This window comes from Eschrichtius robustus, chromosome 16 (genome assembly GCF_028021215.1).
Source record: "Eschrichtius robustus isolate mEscRob2 chromosome 16, mEscRob2.pri, whole genome shotgun sequence".
Lineage (NCBI taxonomy): Eukaryota > Metazoa > Chordata > Mammalia > Artiodactyla > Eschrichtiidae > Eschrichtius > Eschrichtius robustus.
The window spans coordinates 53950716-53969266 of NC_090839.1; the positions used below are offsets into that span (position 1 = coordinate 53950716).

Below are 18551 nucleotides of genomic sequence, written 5' to 3' on the forward strand. Positions count from 1 at the left end.
AGAGTGTGGGCTCTAGGCACGCGAGCTTCAGTAGTTGTGGTACACGGGCTGTAGAGCGCAGGCTCAGTAGTTGTGGCGCACGGGCTTAGTTGCTCCACGGCATGTGGGATCTTCCCGGAGCAGGGCTCGAACCCATGTCCCCTGCACTGGCAGGCAGCTTCTTAACCACTGCGCCACCAGGGAAGTCCTCAATTGTAGTTCTTGACAAACAACATATGTAGCTTTGCGGTTTTTGCCTGTACGAGCCTCCCCCATTTTGTAGTCTGATGGAACACAATTCAGGTGCTTCTTAAATCTGTATCTTCCAGGCTGTAGTCCTCAGTTTGGCTTGAATAAAACTCTTTTCTATTACTATTATAGTTGTTTATCAAATATGTGTGTTGACAGAATGAAGCAAAAAAGTAGAAATACACATGGAAAAATTCATAGCCTCAGCAGGTAATTAAATAAATTAAAACACAGGTAAAACCTCATTACATCTCTATTATATCAGCAAAAATTTTAAACGGCAAACATTGCTTTGGGCGTGAAACATTCTTTCCAAAATATTGTATGGCCAACTACTGCAAGTGTTATCAATTAGCTCACATTCTGGAACAATTTTAGGAATAACAGGAGAAAAAATATGTGTATGGGGAGGAGGTGGCAAAAAATGTACACCAAAAAATAAAATACATATATATATATATACACCGAGCTGTTTCTGGAACGATAGCAAGGGAGAATTGGCAACAACAAATGGCCAACCGTAGGGAACGGCTAAACAAATAGGGAACGTGAGCTGTGCCAGCATGTGGATTATGCATGTAGAACAAAGCTCCATGAAGTAAGCGAAGCATGTGTTTTGTGCTCTGATCAACAACCATGGAGAACCTAAGTCCAATCTAGGCTGTAGTGTGAAGATGGGAAGAGAAGTTGGGGTAGGAGGAGTTTGGGGTTCAATCTTCATTTGATCCTCCTTTTTTCTTTCCTTTTTTTTTTCTTGGCCGTGCCATGTGGCATGCTGGATCTTAGTTCCCCAACCAGGGATCAAACTCATGCCCCCTGCAGTGGAAGCATGGAGCCCTAACCACTGGACTGCTAGGGAATTCCCAATCCTCCTTTTCTCTTACATCCCTCTCTATGTCTCTTTATTGTGTGTGTGTGTGTGTGTGTGTGTGTGTGGCAATTTTTTTAAATTGAAGGATAGTTGATTTACACTGTTGTGCTAATTTCTGCTGTACAGCAGTGTGACTCAGTTATACACATATATATTCTTTTTTAAATATTCTTTTCCATTATGGTTTATCCCAGGAGATTGGATATAGTTCCCTGTGCTATACAGTAGGACCTTGTTGTTTATCCATTCTAAATGTAATAGTTTGCATCTGCTAACCCCAAACTCCTAGTCCATCCCTCTCCCTCCCCCCTCTCTTTATGTCTCTTTAAATGGAGGATGATAGAGGGACATCTGTGAACTAAAACACCTAATATTCCACAGGCCCACAGATTTGCAGATATAGCTCGTTACAGAATAATCTGACACTTGGGATGTGTGTCAAATGTTTTTCCATGACAGCAGCCCCATCTCTTTCTTGGTCTCCTGTAGGGAAGTGGGATCTCACAGTAATCAACTGAGTGACGACAAATGCAGTTACAACTACATTTTCTAATGGACTTATTTATGGGGCCCAGCCAATAATTCTAAGAGCCACAGTTCATTAATACAGGTACAAAAGTGATTTATAATAATCCAGTCTGCTTGTTTTTTCCTAAGGCTTCCTAAGTCCTCAAGACAGGGAGGATATCCCATAAATCAACTTGATTTAAACTTCCTCTCTGTCTCCCTTTGCTTCATCTCTCATTCTTTCTCTAATCTTCCTCTCTCCACTGTCTTATCTCCTTCTGACTATTCATAGGACAGATATTTAGTCTGGCCATAAAGTTATGTGTTAAGGATATTTTTCCAAGTGATTTGTCTTAGCCATTAGTATAATATCCCTGAAGTTCTAACAAGGCAGCTCCTCAAAGACTAGCTCACTAGCTAGGTAGTAGCTCTATCGATAGAAACTTGATAGGTGAATTGTGTAAAATCCTCAAAACCCTAAAGTGTCTTGTTTCTGTTCCTTTGGGAGGTGAGGATAATCAGAGCAGTTTTTGGAGATGCAGGCAGGTTGACTCTGATTATAGCCTGCCAACAGGAAAATGTTGAAAGACCGGAATTGGGTTAACCCAGTGCACTAACCCCCAGTTCCAGAAAAACAGGAGAAACCTGGACAAAAACTAGGAGCATATAGGGACTTCCCTGGTGGTGCAGTGGTTAAGAATCCGCCTACCAATGCAGGGGACACGGGTTCCAGCCCTGGTCCGGGAAGACTCCACATGCCATGAAGCAACTAAGCCCGTGCACCATAACTACTGAGCCTGCACTCTAGAGCCCACGAGCCACAACTACTGAGCCTGCATGCCACAACTACTGAAGCCCATGCGCCTAGAGCCCATGCTCCGCAACAAAAGAAGCCACCGCAATGAGAAGCCCGTGCACCACAACGAACAGTAGCCCCCACTTGCCACAACTAGAGAAAGCCTGTGTGCAGCAACGAAGACCCAATGCAGCCATAAATAAATAAATAAATAAATGTATTTTTTAAAAAAAGTTTAAAAAATAAACAAAACTAGGAGCATATAGAGGTGTCATCCTTCTTCCCTCTAAGCAAACAGAATATTACTGGGCAGTATCCATAATGTGAGTGCACAGAAGGTCACTTTTTTTTTTAAAATTATTTTATTTATTTATTTATTTTGGCTGCGGTGGATCTTCGTTGCTGCGCACAGGCTTTCTCTAGTTGTGGCGAGCGGGGGCTACTCTTCATTGCGGTGCACGGGCTTCTCATTGCGGTGGCTTCTCTTGTTGCAGAGCATGGGCTCTAGGCACGTGGGCTTCCGTAGTTGTGGCTCGTGGGCTCTAGAGCGCAGGCTCAGTAGTTGTGGCGCACGGGCTTAGTTGCTCTGTGGCATGTGGGATCTTCCCAGACCAGGGCTCGAACCCGTGTCCCCTGCGTTGGCAGGGGGATTCTTAGCCACTGCGCCACCAGGGAAGCCCCAGAAGGTCACTTTTAAATGCACACACCTGACAGTGTAACATCAAACAGATGAACATTCTACGAAAATTCAGTTCTTCCATCAATTTAATATTCCAGGAAGACAGAATGGATAACTTTTATTGCTTGGGCATTTAACAGTAATGCAATATATGATCAAAACAAATTCTAGTGCTTTAGAGTTCCAGCCTTTGCTGAAATGATTAGTCCTTTAGATCTATAGAAAAAATATACTACAGAGAATACCATCTTATATACCAGACTCTTTGTAATAAAAGGCTTTGTTAGTACCCGCAGGCTTAATCATTGACTCTGTTAAAAATGATTTCTTTTTTAAAGTTTTTTTTAAAAAATTATTTATTTATTTATTTTTGGCTGTGTCGGGCCTTCGTTGCTGCGTGCGGGCTTTTCTCTAGTTGTGGCAAGCAGGGCTACTCTTCATTGCAGTGCGCGGGCTTCTCATCGCGGTGGCTTCTCTTCTTGCGGAGCACGGGCTCTAGGCGCATGGGCTTCAGTAGTTGTGGCTTGCGGGCTCTAGAGCGCAGGCTCAGTAGTTGTGGCGCACGGGCTTAGTTACTCCGCGGCAAGTGGGATCTTCCCGGACCAGGGCTTTAACCCATGTCCCCTGCATTGGCAGGCGGGTTTTCAACCACTGCGCCACCAGGGAAGCCCTAAAAATGATTTCTGCTTCTAAGTGATTTTTCATCTTGAGACTTCAAAAGACATTTTTAACAATAAATGAGATAGAAATGCTCAACTAAAGGAAGTCATATTTGTAGCATTTAACTAATGGTCTCATACTGCTTCCTCTCCTCTTTTCTGAGTATAATTGGTAATTTTCACTTAGCCAAACTCAACTGTCTTATAGCTTTCTGATTTCCACTGCAACCTTGGAGAATATAACCAAAACTATGGATCTTATTAATAGTAGTTTAGACACCCACTAGAGAAAACAATACAAGGAAAGTCGTCTTAATCTCACCCTATAAAAGCCCTCCTACCCCTGGCAGGGTCTCAAAATGGTTCATCCCGTCTCCTCGGTGGATACTAAAATCTTTCACTGTTGCCCTGTAGGCCGACATTCTCTTCCTGCTTCCCTGTACCCTAAACTCTGATGCTCTATGGTGGCTCCAGCATGATATGGACTGACATCGGCATGGTTTTGGTCTATGTAATGACTTATTGAAGGCATTCATGTGATTTTTTTCAAGGTCTTTTTCTGTCCATAAACGATTTTTTTTCCCTTACCACCTACTCTAATCTAGCTGAGAAGTCTTGATAGTTTAATGGGTTTTATTACAGATTCACAAAATAATCTCTCAGTTTCCTGAAGTGATAAAAGTATAGCTGTTTTAACTCACTCTTCCAGTTCTCAGGCAAATAGAAACTGCAGACATATACAGGGTTTGGTCAAATATCAAAACGTAGTGGCTCAAAAGTATTTTTTCCTACTTATAATCAGCAAGTCATTCTAGGCAGAATTCTTCTCTATTCCATAGCTTTATGGTGATTAACTAAAATAAAAACATGGAACTAAACACACAGTAAATGTATAATAAATATTATTATTATATATTATACTCTTATTATAGTCTACTTGTTAATAAGAACAAGAACATTGGATTTCAATCATGACTTTAACTCTACTTCCTGTGAATGATAACAAGCCACTTAACCTCTATTTGGCCGCCCTGAAACACTTTACTAGCTCTCCCTGACAGCACAATGAAGTCCAAATTCCTATGCATAGTGCATAAGGCTCTTGACAATATGAGTCTTGAGTTTCCATTCTCATACCACACTGACATACCATCAAAAACCCATCAAGCGCTTTAAACTGTAAATCTCATGCTGCTTCATATTGTGACACTTCATATGCCATTCTTCACTTAAAAAGCCTTTTCACCACTCCTTTTCAAAATAATTCTTAGTCATTAAGACTCACGTAAAATACTCTGTGAAATTCTCTCAGAATCCTCTATTCAGTTACTACTTGTAATATGCTCACATATTGTTCCAATATATATTTATATTTTAGTACCTATGTTGCTCTGGGCTTATACATTTACTGTTCAGATCCTTACTACAGTTAAGGTTTTCACTAAAAGGCAGAAATTTTATCTTGCTCTCTCTGTAACCTCAGCAGCTGGTGCTGCTTTTAGCCCAAAATCAGTCCCCAAACACTGGTAGAAAAATAAGTAAATGAACAAAATGCATTAATTCCAGGCCTCAAAACTCTCATTTGTAAAATTAAAAAGTTATGGTTAATGATCATTTTTGTAAGCTCTATGATGTTATTATTCATAAATAATTTTATTTATAAAAAAAAAAAAGGGAGGATAGAATGAGGGAACACATCCTTGCCATGGAGTCCTGAGGGAAAACGAGGGTGGGCTGTCTGTCTCAGGAGCATCTTAGGGTGCTAATTCATACAAGGATTTATTAAGCAACAGCTGTGTGCTTCCTTCTCTGAAATCCATGACATGTCATCAATACATGTGTTCTCTTTACCCTTGGTTTACCAATATTTGTTTACCCAGCTTACTTCTGCTTCTGTTCCATAAGCTCCTTGAGCACAGGGCCTATTCTCTTATTGATTATATTCCCCACAGCAGCTGGAACCCAGTAGGTGTTCAATAATGACTGTTGAATGTATGGATTCAAGATACAGGGCAGGAGCCTGAAGAAAGATGCAAAGTGTTGGATATTCAGTGAGGCCCCTGGCCACCCACTGGATGGATATTCAGAGGATCCATGTTCTCTCCATCATGTGTCCTGGGGCTGAAGATAGGTTGAAGGGGCCCAGAGGAAAAGAAGCCAGTGGATGTTGAGATGTGGGATTTGGCTGTCACAGTGTAAAAGGAAATGTCCCCAGTCTTGTAGTTCAGGAAGATGCCCACATGCCTGGGGGGCTCCCTCATCCGGGTGGAGGGAAAGCTGGACGCCTGGCACTCATTTTACTTCATCATCATTTCTACCCAATAACCATTCTCTGGTGAGAGAGCCATATTCTCCTTGCTGCTCGTGGCTGCCTTGCAGACACCCAGGACCCACCCTGTCTTGTCTCCCACCTTCACTTCTCAGTAATGGCAGCTAGAGAGCAAACTCAGAGAGCCCAGGGCAATGATTCAGCTATAGCATCTTTCTGGACTAGCAGGTAGACGGTCCCACTTTTTTTCCAAGTCTCACACTCTTCAAGTCATCAGAGAAGATGAAAGATGAGGTTGGGGTGGGCAGCTTCTGCTTCCAGAATCACATTAACTGCAGAGAGAATTAGAATTCCTAGCTTGAGGTCCATGGGCAACATCCCCACAGGGTTCTCCCCACATCCAAGAAACGTGACAGGGTCGTTCTTCTGGAATGCACCGGGGGACAGCACAGGGACCCAGCAGGTCAAGTCTACTTGCCTCAGGGTGCCTGACCACCAGTCAGTTCTGGAACTACAGAGAAAAGGAGATGGGAAAAATCCTGAGCATTCCCATTCAGGGGGCTAAATCTACCCTGGTCCCCACAACAAGGAAAGACAGTGACTCCCTCTCCCTGCTCAGGACATGGCTTCCTCTGCTTGGATATAACCCCATTCCTCTCTGGTACACAGGCCTGCCTTGGATACTCTGTGCTCTGGTGAGTTGACAGCCAACGACCCTGGCACAGAGCCTGTGAGGACTTGTCATGACTTTTCTCCCACCTTTGTTACAGGTGTTTTCTCTTTTCTAAATAATTCCCAGAAATCAACAGCACAAGGGAAAATTGCCGTAATCCCTGGCCAACACATACTACCACCACCGGACTCACCATTGAACATTTCCATTTCTGAACGCAGGGTTTCTAAAAGGAGAAGGAGTTTGAGTTAGTTTCCCGGATAGGGACAGATCTGGGAGGGGCTGAAGGCAGAGTCAGAAAGGCCATGGGGGATGGAGAAGGGACACCAGGGGGCTCCAGGCTACGTGGCTCTCAGGGAGGAGGTGAGCAGGCGCCTCCCATCTTCCCACAAGCCCACCTACCCAAGAAGTGCCTCATGCGCTTCTCCACAAACTGTGATTTCTGGTAGAGCAGGTGGATCTTTTCTTTCACCTCTGGAGGGGTGGCCCACAGCTCAGGGACAGTCACCTTCTTGGCCCTAGAGACAAAAGATCGTTGGCCAAAGAGGACTGGAGCATGGGGGTAGCCCAAGGTCTCATGAGCTGGAAGGGAGGTGCAGCCTCCACAGGGCACACCCAATCCAGCCTTGGCTTCGCAAAGAAAGTTCTCCCTGGGCTTCAAGTTCTAAACACTGGTCCTCAACTCTGGCCATGGATTGGCATCACCTGGGGGAGTTTTAAAAACCACTGATATCAAAATCACAGTGAGTTTTGATAATGGCCATAAAGTGGTACTGATGTTGAAATGCTCAGCCCAGAATTACCTATGTCAAATTAATTACACTTCCCTGAGTCTTTTTCTTTCTATTGAAATAAAAATGATATTAAGTGAGAAAAATAAACACAATGAGATACCACTTCACAGCCATTAGGATGGCTACTATTTAAAAAAAATAAAAAATAACAAGTGTTAGCAAGGATATGGAGAAATTGGAACCCTTGAGCATTGCTGGTGGGAATGTAAAATGGTGTAGACATCATGGGAGATAGTACTCTAGTTCCTCAAAAACCTGAACATAGAATTACTGTATGATACAGCAATTCCACTTCTGGGGATATACCCAAAAGAAGTGAAAGCAGGACTCAAACAAATATAGGTATGCCGATATTCATAGCAGCATCATTCACAGTAGCCAAAAGGTAGAAGCAACCTAGTATCCACTGATGGATGAATAGATAAACAAAATGTATATACACATGATGGAATATTATTCAGCGTTAAAAAGGAATGGAATTCTGGCACATTCTACAACATGAATGAACCTTGAAGACATTATGCTAAGTGAGGTAGGTCAGACACAAAAACACAAATATTGTATGATTCCACTTATATGATGTAGTTAGAGTAGTCAGATTCATATAGACGGAGAGTAGAATGGTGGTTGCCAAGGGTTGGGGGAGGGGAGATTGGGGAGTTGTTTAATGGTAGGGAGTTTCCATTTGGGAAGATGAGAAAATTCTGGGGATGGATCATGGTGATGGTTGCACAACAATGCGAATGTACTTAAAGCCACTGAACTGTACATTTTTAAATGGTTAAAATGGTAAATTTTGTTATGTATATTTTACCACCAAAAAAATACTTTAAAAAATTTATGCCTGGGTTGTACTCCTGAAGATTCAGGTTTAATTTGTCTGCCGGGACCTGGATGTCAGGATTTTGTAAAGCTCCCCCAGGCGATTGGAAGGTCCAGCCTCTTCCCCTCCCTTCCCCTCCCCTTCCCTCCCCTCCTCTTCCCTTCCTTCCCCTGCCTACTGGGCTTAGCAGATCCACTCCTGGAAAGTGCTTCCCTCGCTGTGGCCACAAGCACTCCTGCAGGAACAGTTTTCATAAGGCGAATTGCATGGGACACAGTCTCTTAGGGGGGGGTTCTTATGAAGCCACCACCACACAACAGGCCATGTTCATTTGGTCCAGTCTTTGACCCCATGCTTCCCCTCCTGACTGTGCTCCCATTCTTGCTACACAAGTCCAGAAAGGCCTTCACCTTCGGAAGCTGCAGGAGAGGGGAGGACCCAGGGAGGAGCCACAGGCCCCAGGTTGGGATCATCTCCCTCCTAGGTCTGCCTCCCCAAATGCTTCCTGCAGGACACCCAAGGGATCATCAGGGGACCTCTTGGTACCTGTGCAGGGTGACTCCGATGTCCTAGGAGAGAAAAGAGGGAAGTTCTCTATTACCAGTCTCATAGGGGCTGTGCTGACTCCTGGCCTCTCCTCCTGGGCTCCCAGCCCCACAGTGTCAGCAAAAATGGGGCACCTCTCCCCAGTTCTAATTCTAATCTGCTGAGGTGGCACCCCTGCTGGGGCCTGCACATAACTGTACCCAAGCTCTGCTGATCTCTTCTGGGAGATGTCACGGGATCCCCTAGATACTGGGCCATCCTGGGCTCCTGAGAATTCATTGAAGGGGCCTGGGCATTGTGGGTCACCAAGACCAAATCCCACCCCCGGCCCTAAGGGCCTTACCCACTGGCTTGGGCAGAGCTGATGGCAGTGCTGGGAGCCCATGTCACCCTACTGTGCACAGTGGATGGGGGAAGGCCAGACCCAGCCACACTTACCTTCATAAGCTCCCATTCCGGCTGGCACTGCTTGGCCTCCAGCTCCCCAATCAGCTTGTCGAGAAGGGCGATGTCCCTTGTCACCCGGGTGCCATATGTCTCCCTGACTTGGCCAATGGTCTGGCCCAGCTCCTCCAGACATGCCACAAAGAGCTGCTCTTGCTGCTCTAAAAACTGGCATAACTGCTCCAACTGGTACTGGATTCTCTGCTTCTGGGTTTCAGCTTGTTTCTGGGGAACAGAAGTCAGAGAGGTGTAGGGGCCTATGCGGTGAGGTAGACGTGTGTGCCCAGGGAACCCGCAGAAGCCCACCTCCTGGAGGTGGGTAAGAGCAGGCTTCCTCAGCCTCTTGGAGGCCTGAATTCCAGAGTAGGAGGCAAAATGGGCTGGAACCTTCCAGAACAGGTTGGCTTTTGGAAAATGCCCTAAAACCTGGTAAAATAGATTGAATTGTGTCCCCTCCAAAATCTATGTGTTATAAGTCCTAACCCCAGTACCTGAGTGTATGATCTTATTTGGAAATAGGGTCATTGAGGATGCAATTAGTTAAGATGAGGTCGTGCTGGAGTGGGGTGGCCCACTGGAGTGGGGAAATTTGGACACAGATACACACACATGGAGAATGCCATGTAAAGAGACACAGGGGGAAGGAGACACCTAAAAGCTAAGGAGAGAGGCCTTGGAGCAGCCTTCCCTCACGGCCCTCAGAAGGAAGCAGCTCTGCCAACACCTTGCCTCCAGAACTGTGGGAGGCATACATTTCTGTGGTTTAAGCCGCCCAGTTTATGGTACTTTGTTAGGGCAGCCCCAGAACACTAAGATAACTGGTGTCACCTTCTTCCTTCCTTGAAAGGCAGCGTGAGGATTGCATATGTCTGGAGTCATAAACAGACAAGGTCAGGACCACAAAGTCTCCAGGAGGGAGAGTTCTCTCCACTCCCCGACAGTCTCAGACTGCCCTGAAAGGGGTCAGTCAGTCCATCTATTTGAACGCAAGTGAACTTGACTTCCAATACTCTTGCACACTGGCCAACCATGACCTCTTCTGCCGTCCTCTTTCTCATCATCACTAAAAAGCTTCTGTGGACATGTGAAGTGGCTCTAGGGCATCTTTCCTTCCTCCAAGGAGGGAGAGGGCCCTTCAGATCTACTAGGACTGGACAGAAGAAATCTCATTTTTGGCTCAAAAGGACAGGATTGAGTCTTTAGTTCTTTTGAACCAAAAAAGTTTCTTCACCTTTTGTCGTTGTTGTTTTTAATATGGGCACATTCATTTATTAGCTAAACTGATACACAATTAACAAAAAATACTAGTGGATAGAACTCTGGTGTAAATTCCAGAGAGCCCAGGGCCTCACAGGATGCTTCGTGGATGTTTGCCCGGCTCCTGTTCCCCCGCCCACCGTAGTCCCTTAGTCGACATTCGAGAGTGGTTCTGATGTTGCTTGGTATTTTCTTGTAATTAAGGAGTGAGACTATAAACTCGATGTGTGTGGAACCTCACTCCTTCCTCTGTGACATCAGCAACCCTGCTGAATCACGTCCTGGGTTTCCGGTGCGGAAGAGTGTTCTCTCAGTCTTTAGAATGCAGCACCACAGACATGCACCTGTGCATCTGGTCTGCACGAGTCACACTTTCTCCAACACTTTCTAAGTCTAGACCATCAACAAAACAATCAATCAAGGCTGGGCTGTGGCATTTGCCATTTCTGTGGTGTTGATATTCCCACCGTGGCCAGTTTCAAGTTTCCAATGTGATGTTCCTAATCATGGAGTCTGGAACACTTCTTGTTGTTGTTGATGGCAGTAACGTGGATTTTTTTTTAAGAGGACAGGTCAGTTGTCTCATTCAATGGCCTATATTCTAAAATTCTATAATTTTGCTCATGATTAAATTCAGGAGAAACATTTGGGGCAAGAATACCATAGACCTAATGCCATGCTCTTTCTAGCATGCCCCAGTGGGAGGCAAAGACTGTCCAGTTTGCCATCACCATTATAGTCATACTAGGATTGATGCTTGGTTAAGGAAGCGTCTACCAGATATCGCTACTGTAAATATATATTATTTCCTTTATAATTCCTAAGTAATTTGGGGAGTGGTACTTTGAGAGTGTGTAAATATCCCGTTCTCTAACGATTTTCTCTAAAAATTTTAGTATCTGTTGCTGATCCCTGTCGGTGTCAATTGTATAGTGGAAATTTTCTAATTCAATTATTCTTCTATACTTGTTTTATCTGGCTTTCTGCTATAAAGAAGAGCTTTCCCTACCCCTTCCCTATGATTAAAAATTTTTCTTTTAATTATTGAAAAAAGGAGGAGTAGAAGGCAAAGGCCTGAAAACAGCATCTCCTTTCCACAGAGCCCGTGACACTGTATCTTAAGGGAAGGCTGGACCCTCTTGTCTCCCTGGGTTTCCCTGAGCAGCCCAGGCTCCTGCCTCACCCTCCTTGGGGGGGCACCCCTGACCTCTGCTCCATCCACAAGTTCCAAGCCACCTGGGATTATAGGAAAGGGTTTTCATTTTACTACAACTCAAGAGTTTCCCAAAAGTCAGACCCCTGGACCAATGCCACCCTCCTCCCATTCTGCCCTTTGTTATCTTTGCCTGTTTCCCACTGCAGTGTGGTGGGTCCCTGAAGAAGTTTGGAACTCAGAGTGGGAGACAGGATCCAACCAACAGAAATGCACCAGACAAATCAAGGCTCTGTGGGTAGGCTCCTTCGCATGCAGGGAAAACAGGAGCAACTTAACGCATCCGAGTCTGGACAACAGCTTAACAGGAAGGCCACTAAGTTGTACTTATTGAAATCTGTGGCGTTGCAAAACCAGTTTTAAAGAAAATGTCTACTTTAAGCATTTGAATTTTAAAAATCAACATGGTTTTTGTAAAGAAAAAAAAAGTACAATAGATCACAACAACAATTATAAAAACAATACAGAGGAGTATTTAAAGTTGAAAAGTCTCTCCTCCCCTTTCCTCAATCCCATTCCTCAGCTACAGCCACTGGCATTCGTTTCTCTAAACCATTTTGTGGTGAGTCTAAGAAAGCATGACAGGGTCCTGGGAGATGCCACTTCTTGCTGGAGGTGGTTTCCCTCGGGACAAGCTCATCCTTTGACACCTGTTATTCCCTGCCCCCCAAGAGCAGGTGATTCTAACTATGTGATCGGCTCTGCTTCCCTGTGAACCAGTACAGGACCTCAGGGACCCCTGCTCACTCTCGGTTCCCTCCCTCCTTCTTCAGGGGTGAATCCAGGCAAAGACTGGCCACAGACCACCCTAGCCTTACCAGGGAGTTTGCTGTCTTCTTATCCCCCTGAGATCTCTGCTCCTCTCCAGATTTTCTCAACTCCTTCAGATGCCCCAGCTGCTTCTGAATTTGCTCCTGGAAAAAAAGAGCACTTGTCAAAGCTTGAACTTGGCTCCTGCCATTTTGGTGCCAACTCTAGATGGGAAAACTTGCTTCAGGGAATAAAGCTGAGGGTGAGGCAGCCAAGAGCACAGGGAGAGGTACCCAGGAAAGAGGAAGAATGAATCCATCACACCAAAGGAAGCAGAGCCAAGAGGCAGTGAGAAAGATTTCTAATGACCTCTTGTGAGCACCTGGATTTAGCCATACCTGAAGCTAGATTCCTATAGACCTCTGAGCTACATGAACCAGTAAATCCCTCTTTGCTGGCTTGCTTTGTATTGTGTTTGCCATTTACAGCCCAAAGATGCTGGCCAATGCACCAACTCCCAGGGTTTTGGGGGAAATGAAGCAAGCCCCGATGTGTTCAAGTGCCCAGCAGAGAAGGACCCCAAAGCAGGAAGCCCTACCTTGTATTCCAGGGCGGCCTCCTCGATGGGGCGAACCCGGTGGCCTCGGTGCTCCTGACTCAGCCCGCAGATGAGGCAGATGGGTTCCCCGTGGTCCTCGCAGAAGAGCAGCTGGACCTGCTTCATGTGACGCTCACACTGTGGCAGGGACTTGGGGCTCAGGCTGGCCATCTGCAGGCCCTCCTGCCACTCGAGGCTTCCATGGCTCTCCCCCGGGAGCAAGTCCTGGCACCGAGGGCAGCTGGATGAGTGGCCGCGTGAGGCCTCAGGATCCCTAGAAGCAACGGAGCAGCTGCAGGAAACATGCACGCAGCTGCCACCAACCGGGTCTCCTTCCTGGGCACGGCAAAGGGGACACACAGCCTTGTCCTGCGGCCTCCCTGGGGACATAGCAGTGGAAAAATCTCATGAGTGACAAACCCAAGATGTTACCAAGGAATGCTGCAAATCACAGCTTAGCGAGAGTCCGTGCCTGGGATACGTACATTCTCGGTTAGACTGAGGCCTCTCCCTAGCTTGTCCTCCCCCGACTTCCCTCCAGCGAGGTAGCAAAGGAGCCACTGGGACTGAGGGCTAAGGGCTAGATCTCATACCAGTCCTGAGGATTGGAATTCTTGGGCATTTATCCTAAAGAAAGGCCTTTTGCTACAAATTCTATGCCTTCCTCCTGCACGTACACTGATACAGGTGATATAAAGATAGTAAGACATTCTGACTGGTGTTTGCCACTTAACCACCACCTAGACTGCTCATAACTTGCGTAGAGCTCCCAAGGGATGATGACTCGCTCATGGCCAGACCCCCAGCCCCTAGCAGAATCCCTGGCATGTGGTGAGCATTTGGGAAGTGCGTGTTGAATGAAGGAATGAATGGGCCACTGCTCACATCCAGATTCAGGAAGCATGAAGTGAAAGTAAAGAAGGGGACTTTACAAGGCTGAAGGGTATAGCCCACCGTGATGACCTACAGCTGTGACCAGCTCTGCCCCAAGACCATAGCACAGATTCATAAAGCAGAAATGACAGGAGATACAGGAGGAATAGAAACGTACTCAATCCACGAGTCCCCTCCTGCCACCTCCTCTCGCAGGGTCCCAGGAATTCATATCACATCTGCAAGTGAGACTGCGAGCTCCCCAGTGACCGTTTTCCCCTCCTTCCCTTGTGATAGCATTGATTGCTGTCCATATGGCTGTTCCCCGCCCCCCCCAAAAAAAACTACATTTCTTAGCCTCCCTTGCAGTTAGATGTGGTCATGTGACTCCAGACACACCTCACTTCATTGCACTTCACTTTATTGCCCTTCACAGACTTCATTTTTTACAAAATGAAGGTTTGTGGCAACCCTGTGTTGTCAGATGATGGTGAACATTTTTTAGCAATAAAGTTTTTTTTTTTTGCAATAAAGTATATTTAAGTTAAGGTAGGTACTTTTTTTTTTTAGACATAATGCTATTGCACACTTAATATAGATGATAGTATAGTATAAACATATGCACCGGGAAACCAGAAAATTCATGTGACTTGCTTTACTGCAATATTCGCTTTATTGCAGTGGTCTGGAACCAAACCCACGACGTGCCTGTACATTCTGGCCAAGAGGAAGTAAATGGAGGCATGACGAGCGGCATCTAGAAACTTCCGAAAACCTTCCCTAAGTGATACTATTCTCCTTTGTCCCTCCATCCTGCTGCCTGGAATGAGGATGCCACCATCTGAGACCACGACCTTGAGAGCAAACTCCGTAGAGCAGAAAAGCAGCAGGAGCTTGGGTTCCTGACCATGGGGTACCACATTTGTCCTGGACCACCTGTGTGTCATTTATGTGAAAGAGGAACAAATGTCTATCTTGTTTCAGTTATGTTATTTTGGCGTTTCTGTCATTCACAACCCATCACCATCCTAATTTCTGCCTCTTTAGTAAAAGAGACCTAGGACAGCTAGGTCAGCAGAGACCTAGGACAGCAGTTAGCCAACAGCTCCCTCCCTGCTCAGAGAGAGGCGAATAGCAGAATCGCAGTCCCATGACATACTGCCATGAGGTATTGTGAGAAGGTGATATTTGTACCCAGTCTTTCTCAGATGTTCAACCTGGGGTCCATGGAGCCCTTGGGAATTCTAAAGAAGGACTTTAGAGTGTCTAAGAACTAACTAACTGAAATGTTTGCAACATTTTATGAAAATGTGCAGATATGCATTTTTCAGAATTCAGAGCCTACATCAGATTCTCAAAGGGTGGAGGATCTCAAGGGGGACCCAGGGATCCAGTGAAATGAATACAGTGGGGATAAAAGCAGGTTTGCAGGGGGAAACCTGCAAAGGTCGTCATTCCTAAGGATGCCAGGTCTTCTGGATTCTGAGGTCCTTTCTTACCTGAAGATGGAGGGACTTCTGGATTTGAAGGATCATGGAGCACACCACCTACCACCTCCTTCAAGGCCTTAGAGGTCTTTGGACCCTCAGTTCCACTCTTCTCTGCAGGTACTGTGGACTCTGGATGCTCCCAGATCTTCTTTCCAGCCAATGATACACTGGAAAGTGTATTCCTGAGTGCTCCCCCCTCCAGAGTCATGGCGTGTTCTGGATTCCTGGAGCCTTTCTCTGCAGCCACAGTAGCCCCTGTGTTCAGAGTGGCTGCTGAGCCTGGATTCTCACTTCTCATTTTCTCTTGAAGCAGAAGAGTTTCTGGGTTGAGAGGTTCTGTCTCTCCTGGAGAAATGGTAAATTCAAGACTTTTGGGTCGCTTCTTTCCTGAAGGTAAATATGCTTCAGATATCTTAAATTCTTTCCTTCCCAGGGACCCAGCAAACGACCCACTGGAGAGTCCTTGGAGCCTTCCTGCAGAGCTGGCGTTCCTGCGCAGCCTGACCCCCACATTGCTCCCCTTCTCCCCCTGTGGCTTGCTGGGAAAGGGGCTTCTCTTGGAAGACAGAGTTGTGTTCCTGGCCCCTGGCTTGCCCTGCACATCTAGGCCCTCAGAGCCTTTCTGATCTCTCCGTTGGCCCAGAGGCTTCTTCTGGGGCCCCCTTCCAGCCTCAGGCTGGATGGGTGGTGGGCAGCCAGCCCCGTCACCACTTTGTTGCTGCTTGTCACCTTCCAGGCCATCTGGTATCTTCAGACTCTTGGGCTTAATCTCCCCAGAGGAACCAGACATTGCTGAACTGTCTGTGTCACTTTCTTTTACCTGACACCCTGAAAAGACAATGAGATGAAAAGGCATGAAAATGTCCGGTGCTCAGGTTCAAGGTTTGGGGGAAGGGAGAGAAGACAGAATCCCTTTGGAAATTAGAGAAGTTCAGGACATTCTAGACAACAGCAGTCAATTACCATTAAATAAGAACATACTAATTATCTGCTATCTTATTTCTGAAATAGTGCTTTTCAAACTTTTTAGGCAGGAGAGCTTGTTTCCAATATAAGGTCTTACATAGAATTCTTAATATATAAGTGAAAACCCTAGTTTATTGGTATACATTTGTGTGCGATTTACAGATCTACAAAGCTCACTTATCAGTCAATAAAGATCGGCACAAAAAATTGAAATTGGGGTCATGAAGGACAGTTAAAACTTCAGAAACTAATTTATTTTGGGGTTTTTTTTCCCCCTTTGGTTTCATGAAGTGAAGAAAATCCTAACTCAGATAAGTGTAAATGGTAATTTTTTTTAAAAGACAGCTTGCCTGGAAATTTCAGAACAATGTTTAATTAAACAGAAATGACAGGAAGGGCTGAATTCCATGGTCTCCATAAAAAGGAGTTCAAGCATGAACTGTCACACTGATGGCCTCCAATATTTTAAAATTTGGTTAATGACTCATTTTAATATGAATTTGTTAGTTTTGTAAGTTAAACAATTAATAAAATTTGAATCAAGTATTTGCTAACATTCTAAAGAATCCCTGAAATGTCTTCCTGGGATACAATTTGAAAACCACTACTTTAATAAAGAAATGAAAATAACCTATAATTAGCACCTTAATTTTTGGTTTGAAAAGCCCTTATTAAAATTATAGTTGCTTAAAACACTTTGCTATTGGCTTTCTAGGAAAAATATGTTATGAAAACTGGCTCAAGAACTGGTAAGAAATCCTGAAGAGATGAATAACCTGATTTTAAAATACAAAAAATTAATTTTAAAATTCTACTCATCAAATTACACCAGACTCAGATTACAGTTTAGCTTTATCACTCTTTCAAAGAGCAGAGAATTTTTATGTTATGTAAACTCTTCTACCTCATAGAAGCACATGGAAAGCATTCCTAATGTATTCTTAAAGTCTAGAAATTGAAGAAAAATTCAAACATCGAAAAATAGTTTTTTAAACTGATCACAGATTAGCCCCCCCACACCCCAAATCTCCAAAAAAAAAGTCTTTAAAAGCAGAAATCAAATAGGCCACAGTCTTTGATCACAATGTAATAAAATCAGAAAGTTACGTCAAAAAAGTAGCAGAAGAAGGATAAGGAAGGAAAAAAGGAAAGATAAGATGAAGGAAGAAAGGAAGAGGGAGAGAGAGAAGGAAGGAGAGAAAGAAAGACAAAGAGGAAAGGAAGGAAGGAAAAGAAAAGGAAGGAGAAAGTCCTTTTAGAATTTTAAAATATCTTTGTAACATGTGTTAGAGAAAAACTCAAAACTGAAATGAGGTGGATAACAATGAGATTACCCATCAACCCTGTTGACAGGAGTGGTTAGTTTCTTGCTCACCCAAAGATACTCATCTGTAGGTAAGCGTTAATGACAAATGAAGTGAGGAATTCTCTACCAACAGGCATCCAGCTCCTGCCTTTCCTGATCCTGCCCCATAGTCAGAACCTCATACTTCTGGGTTTTTTTTAAAAAAGCCATTGAGCCTTAGCTTTACTCCAGCTTCCAAGACCAGAGAGGGGGGAAAGGACTTGCTTGGCTGAAGTCACCGCGGTTGTTGCAGACCTCGGACTTCTAACCCCCAAGTCAGGACGCACTGGTCTGAACTGGTCCCTCTTGCACCTTCCACCCCACTCTGCAAACAGCCAGCAGTCGCAGTGGGAGAGGAGGGCGCGTGGGGCCGCTTACCTGGGCTGATTGCCCTGTTGAGCTCCTCTGCCAGAAGGTGCTGGTTGATGGCCCTCAGGACCTGCAGGGTCAGCCGCACGGCGTCCTCCTCCCCGTAGTGGGTGACCAGCAGAGTGGCCAGCTTCACTGGCTTGGCTGTCTGGAGTTGGCCCCGGGGAATCCGGGAGTGCTCCTTCTCCAGGCTGGTGTTCTGCAGCTTGAACTTGAACTTCTCGAAGTCATAGGGCACCAGCTCTTCCAGGGAGTACAGCAGATGGTCACTACGGGTCTTGGCCATGGCGTTGACCAGGAGAGGCTGGAGGCAACTGTCTGGCTTCTGAGGGGAGAAACAGCTGTCTGTCCTGGAGCCCAGAGGGAGACGTAAGAAGCAGCTTGTGAAATAACGGAAAAGG

The 18551-nt window shown here is 45.3% G+C and overlaps 1 protein-coding gene and 1 long non-coding RNA gene across 4 annotated transcripts in view; one reads left to right on the forward strand and one right to left on the reverse strand.

Annotated features, from left to right (window-relative positions):
- The window catches only part of LOC137749811 (uncharacterized), a 42126-nt gene that overhangs the window by 3589 nt on the left and 19986 nt on the right, over window positions 1–18551 (forward strand). For all 3 annotated transcript variants that reach the window (XR_011070289.1, XR_011070288.1, XR_011070290.1), the window contains exon 2: window positions 14662–15863. This is a non-coding gene — a long non-coding RNA (uncharacterized lncRNA). The remainder of the gene's footprint in view (window positions 1–14661; window positions 15864–18551) is intronic.
- MEFV (MEFV innate immunity regulator, pyrin) lies at window positions 6489–18445 on the reverse strand. The gene is made up of 9 exons (XM_068524058.1): window positions 18160–18445; window positions 15480–16298; window positions 13108–13487; window positions 12578–12673; window positions 9284–9514; window positions 8846–8868; window positions 7085–7200; window positions 6876–6908; window positions 6489–6520 (listed from the first exon to the last, which is right to left on the reverse strand). The coding sequence occupies exons 1-9, from the start codon at window positions 18434–18436 to the stop codon at window positions 6489–6491; spliced, it is 2007 nt and encodes a 668-aa protein (XP_068380159.1). The 5' UTR covers window positions 18437–18445.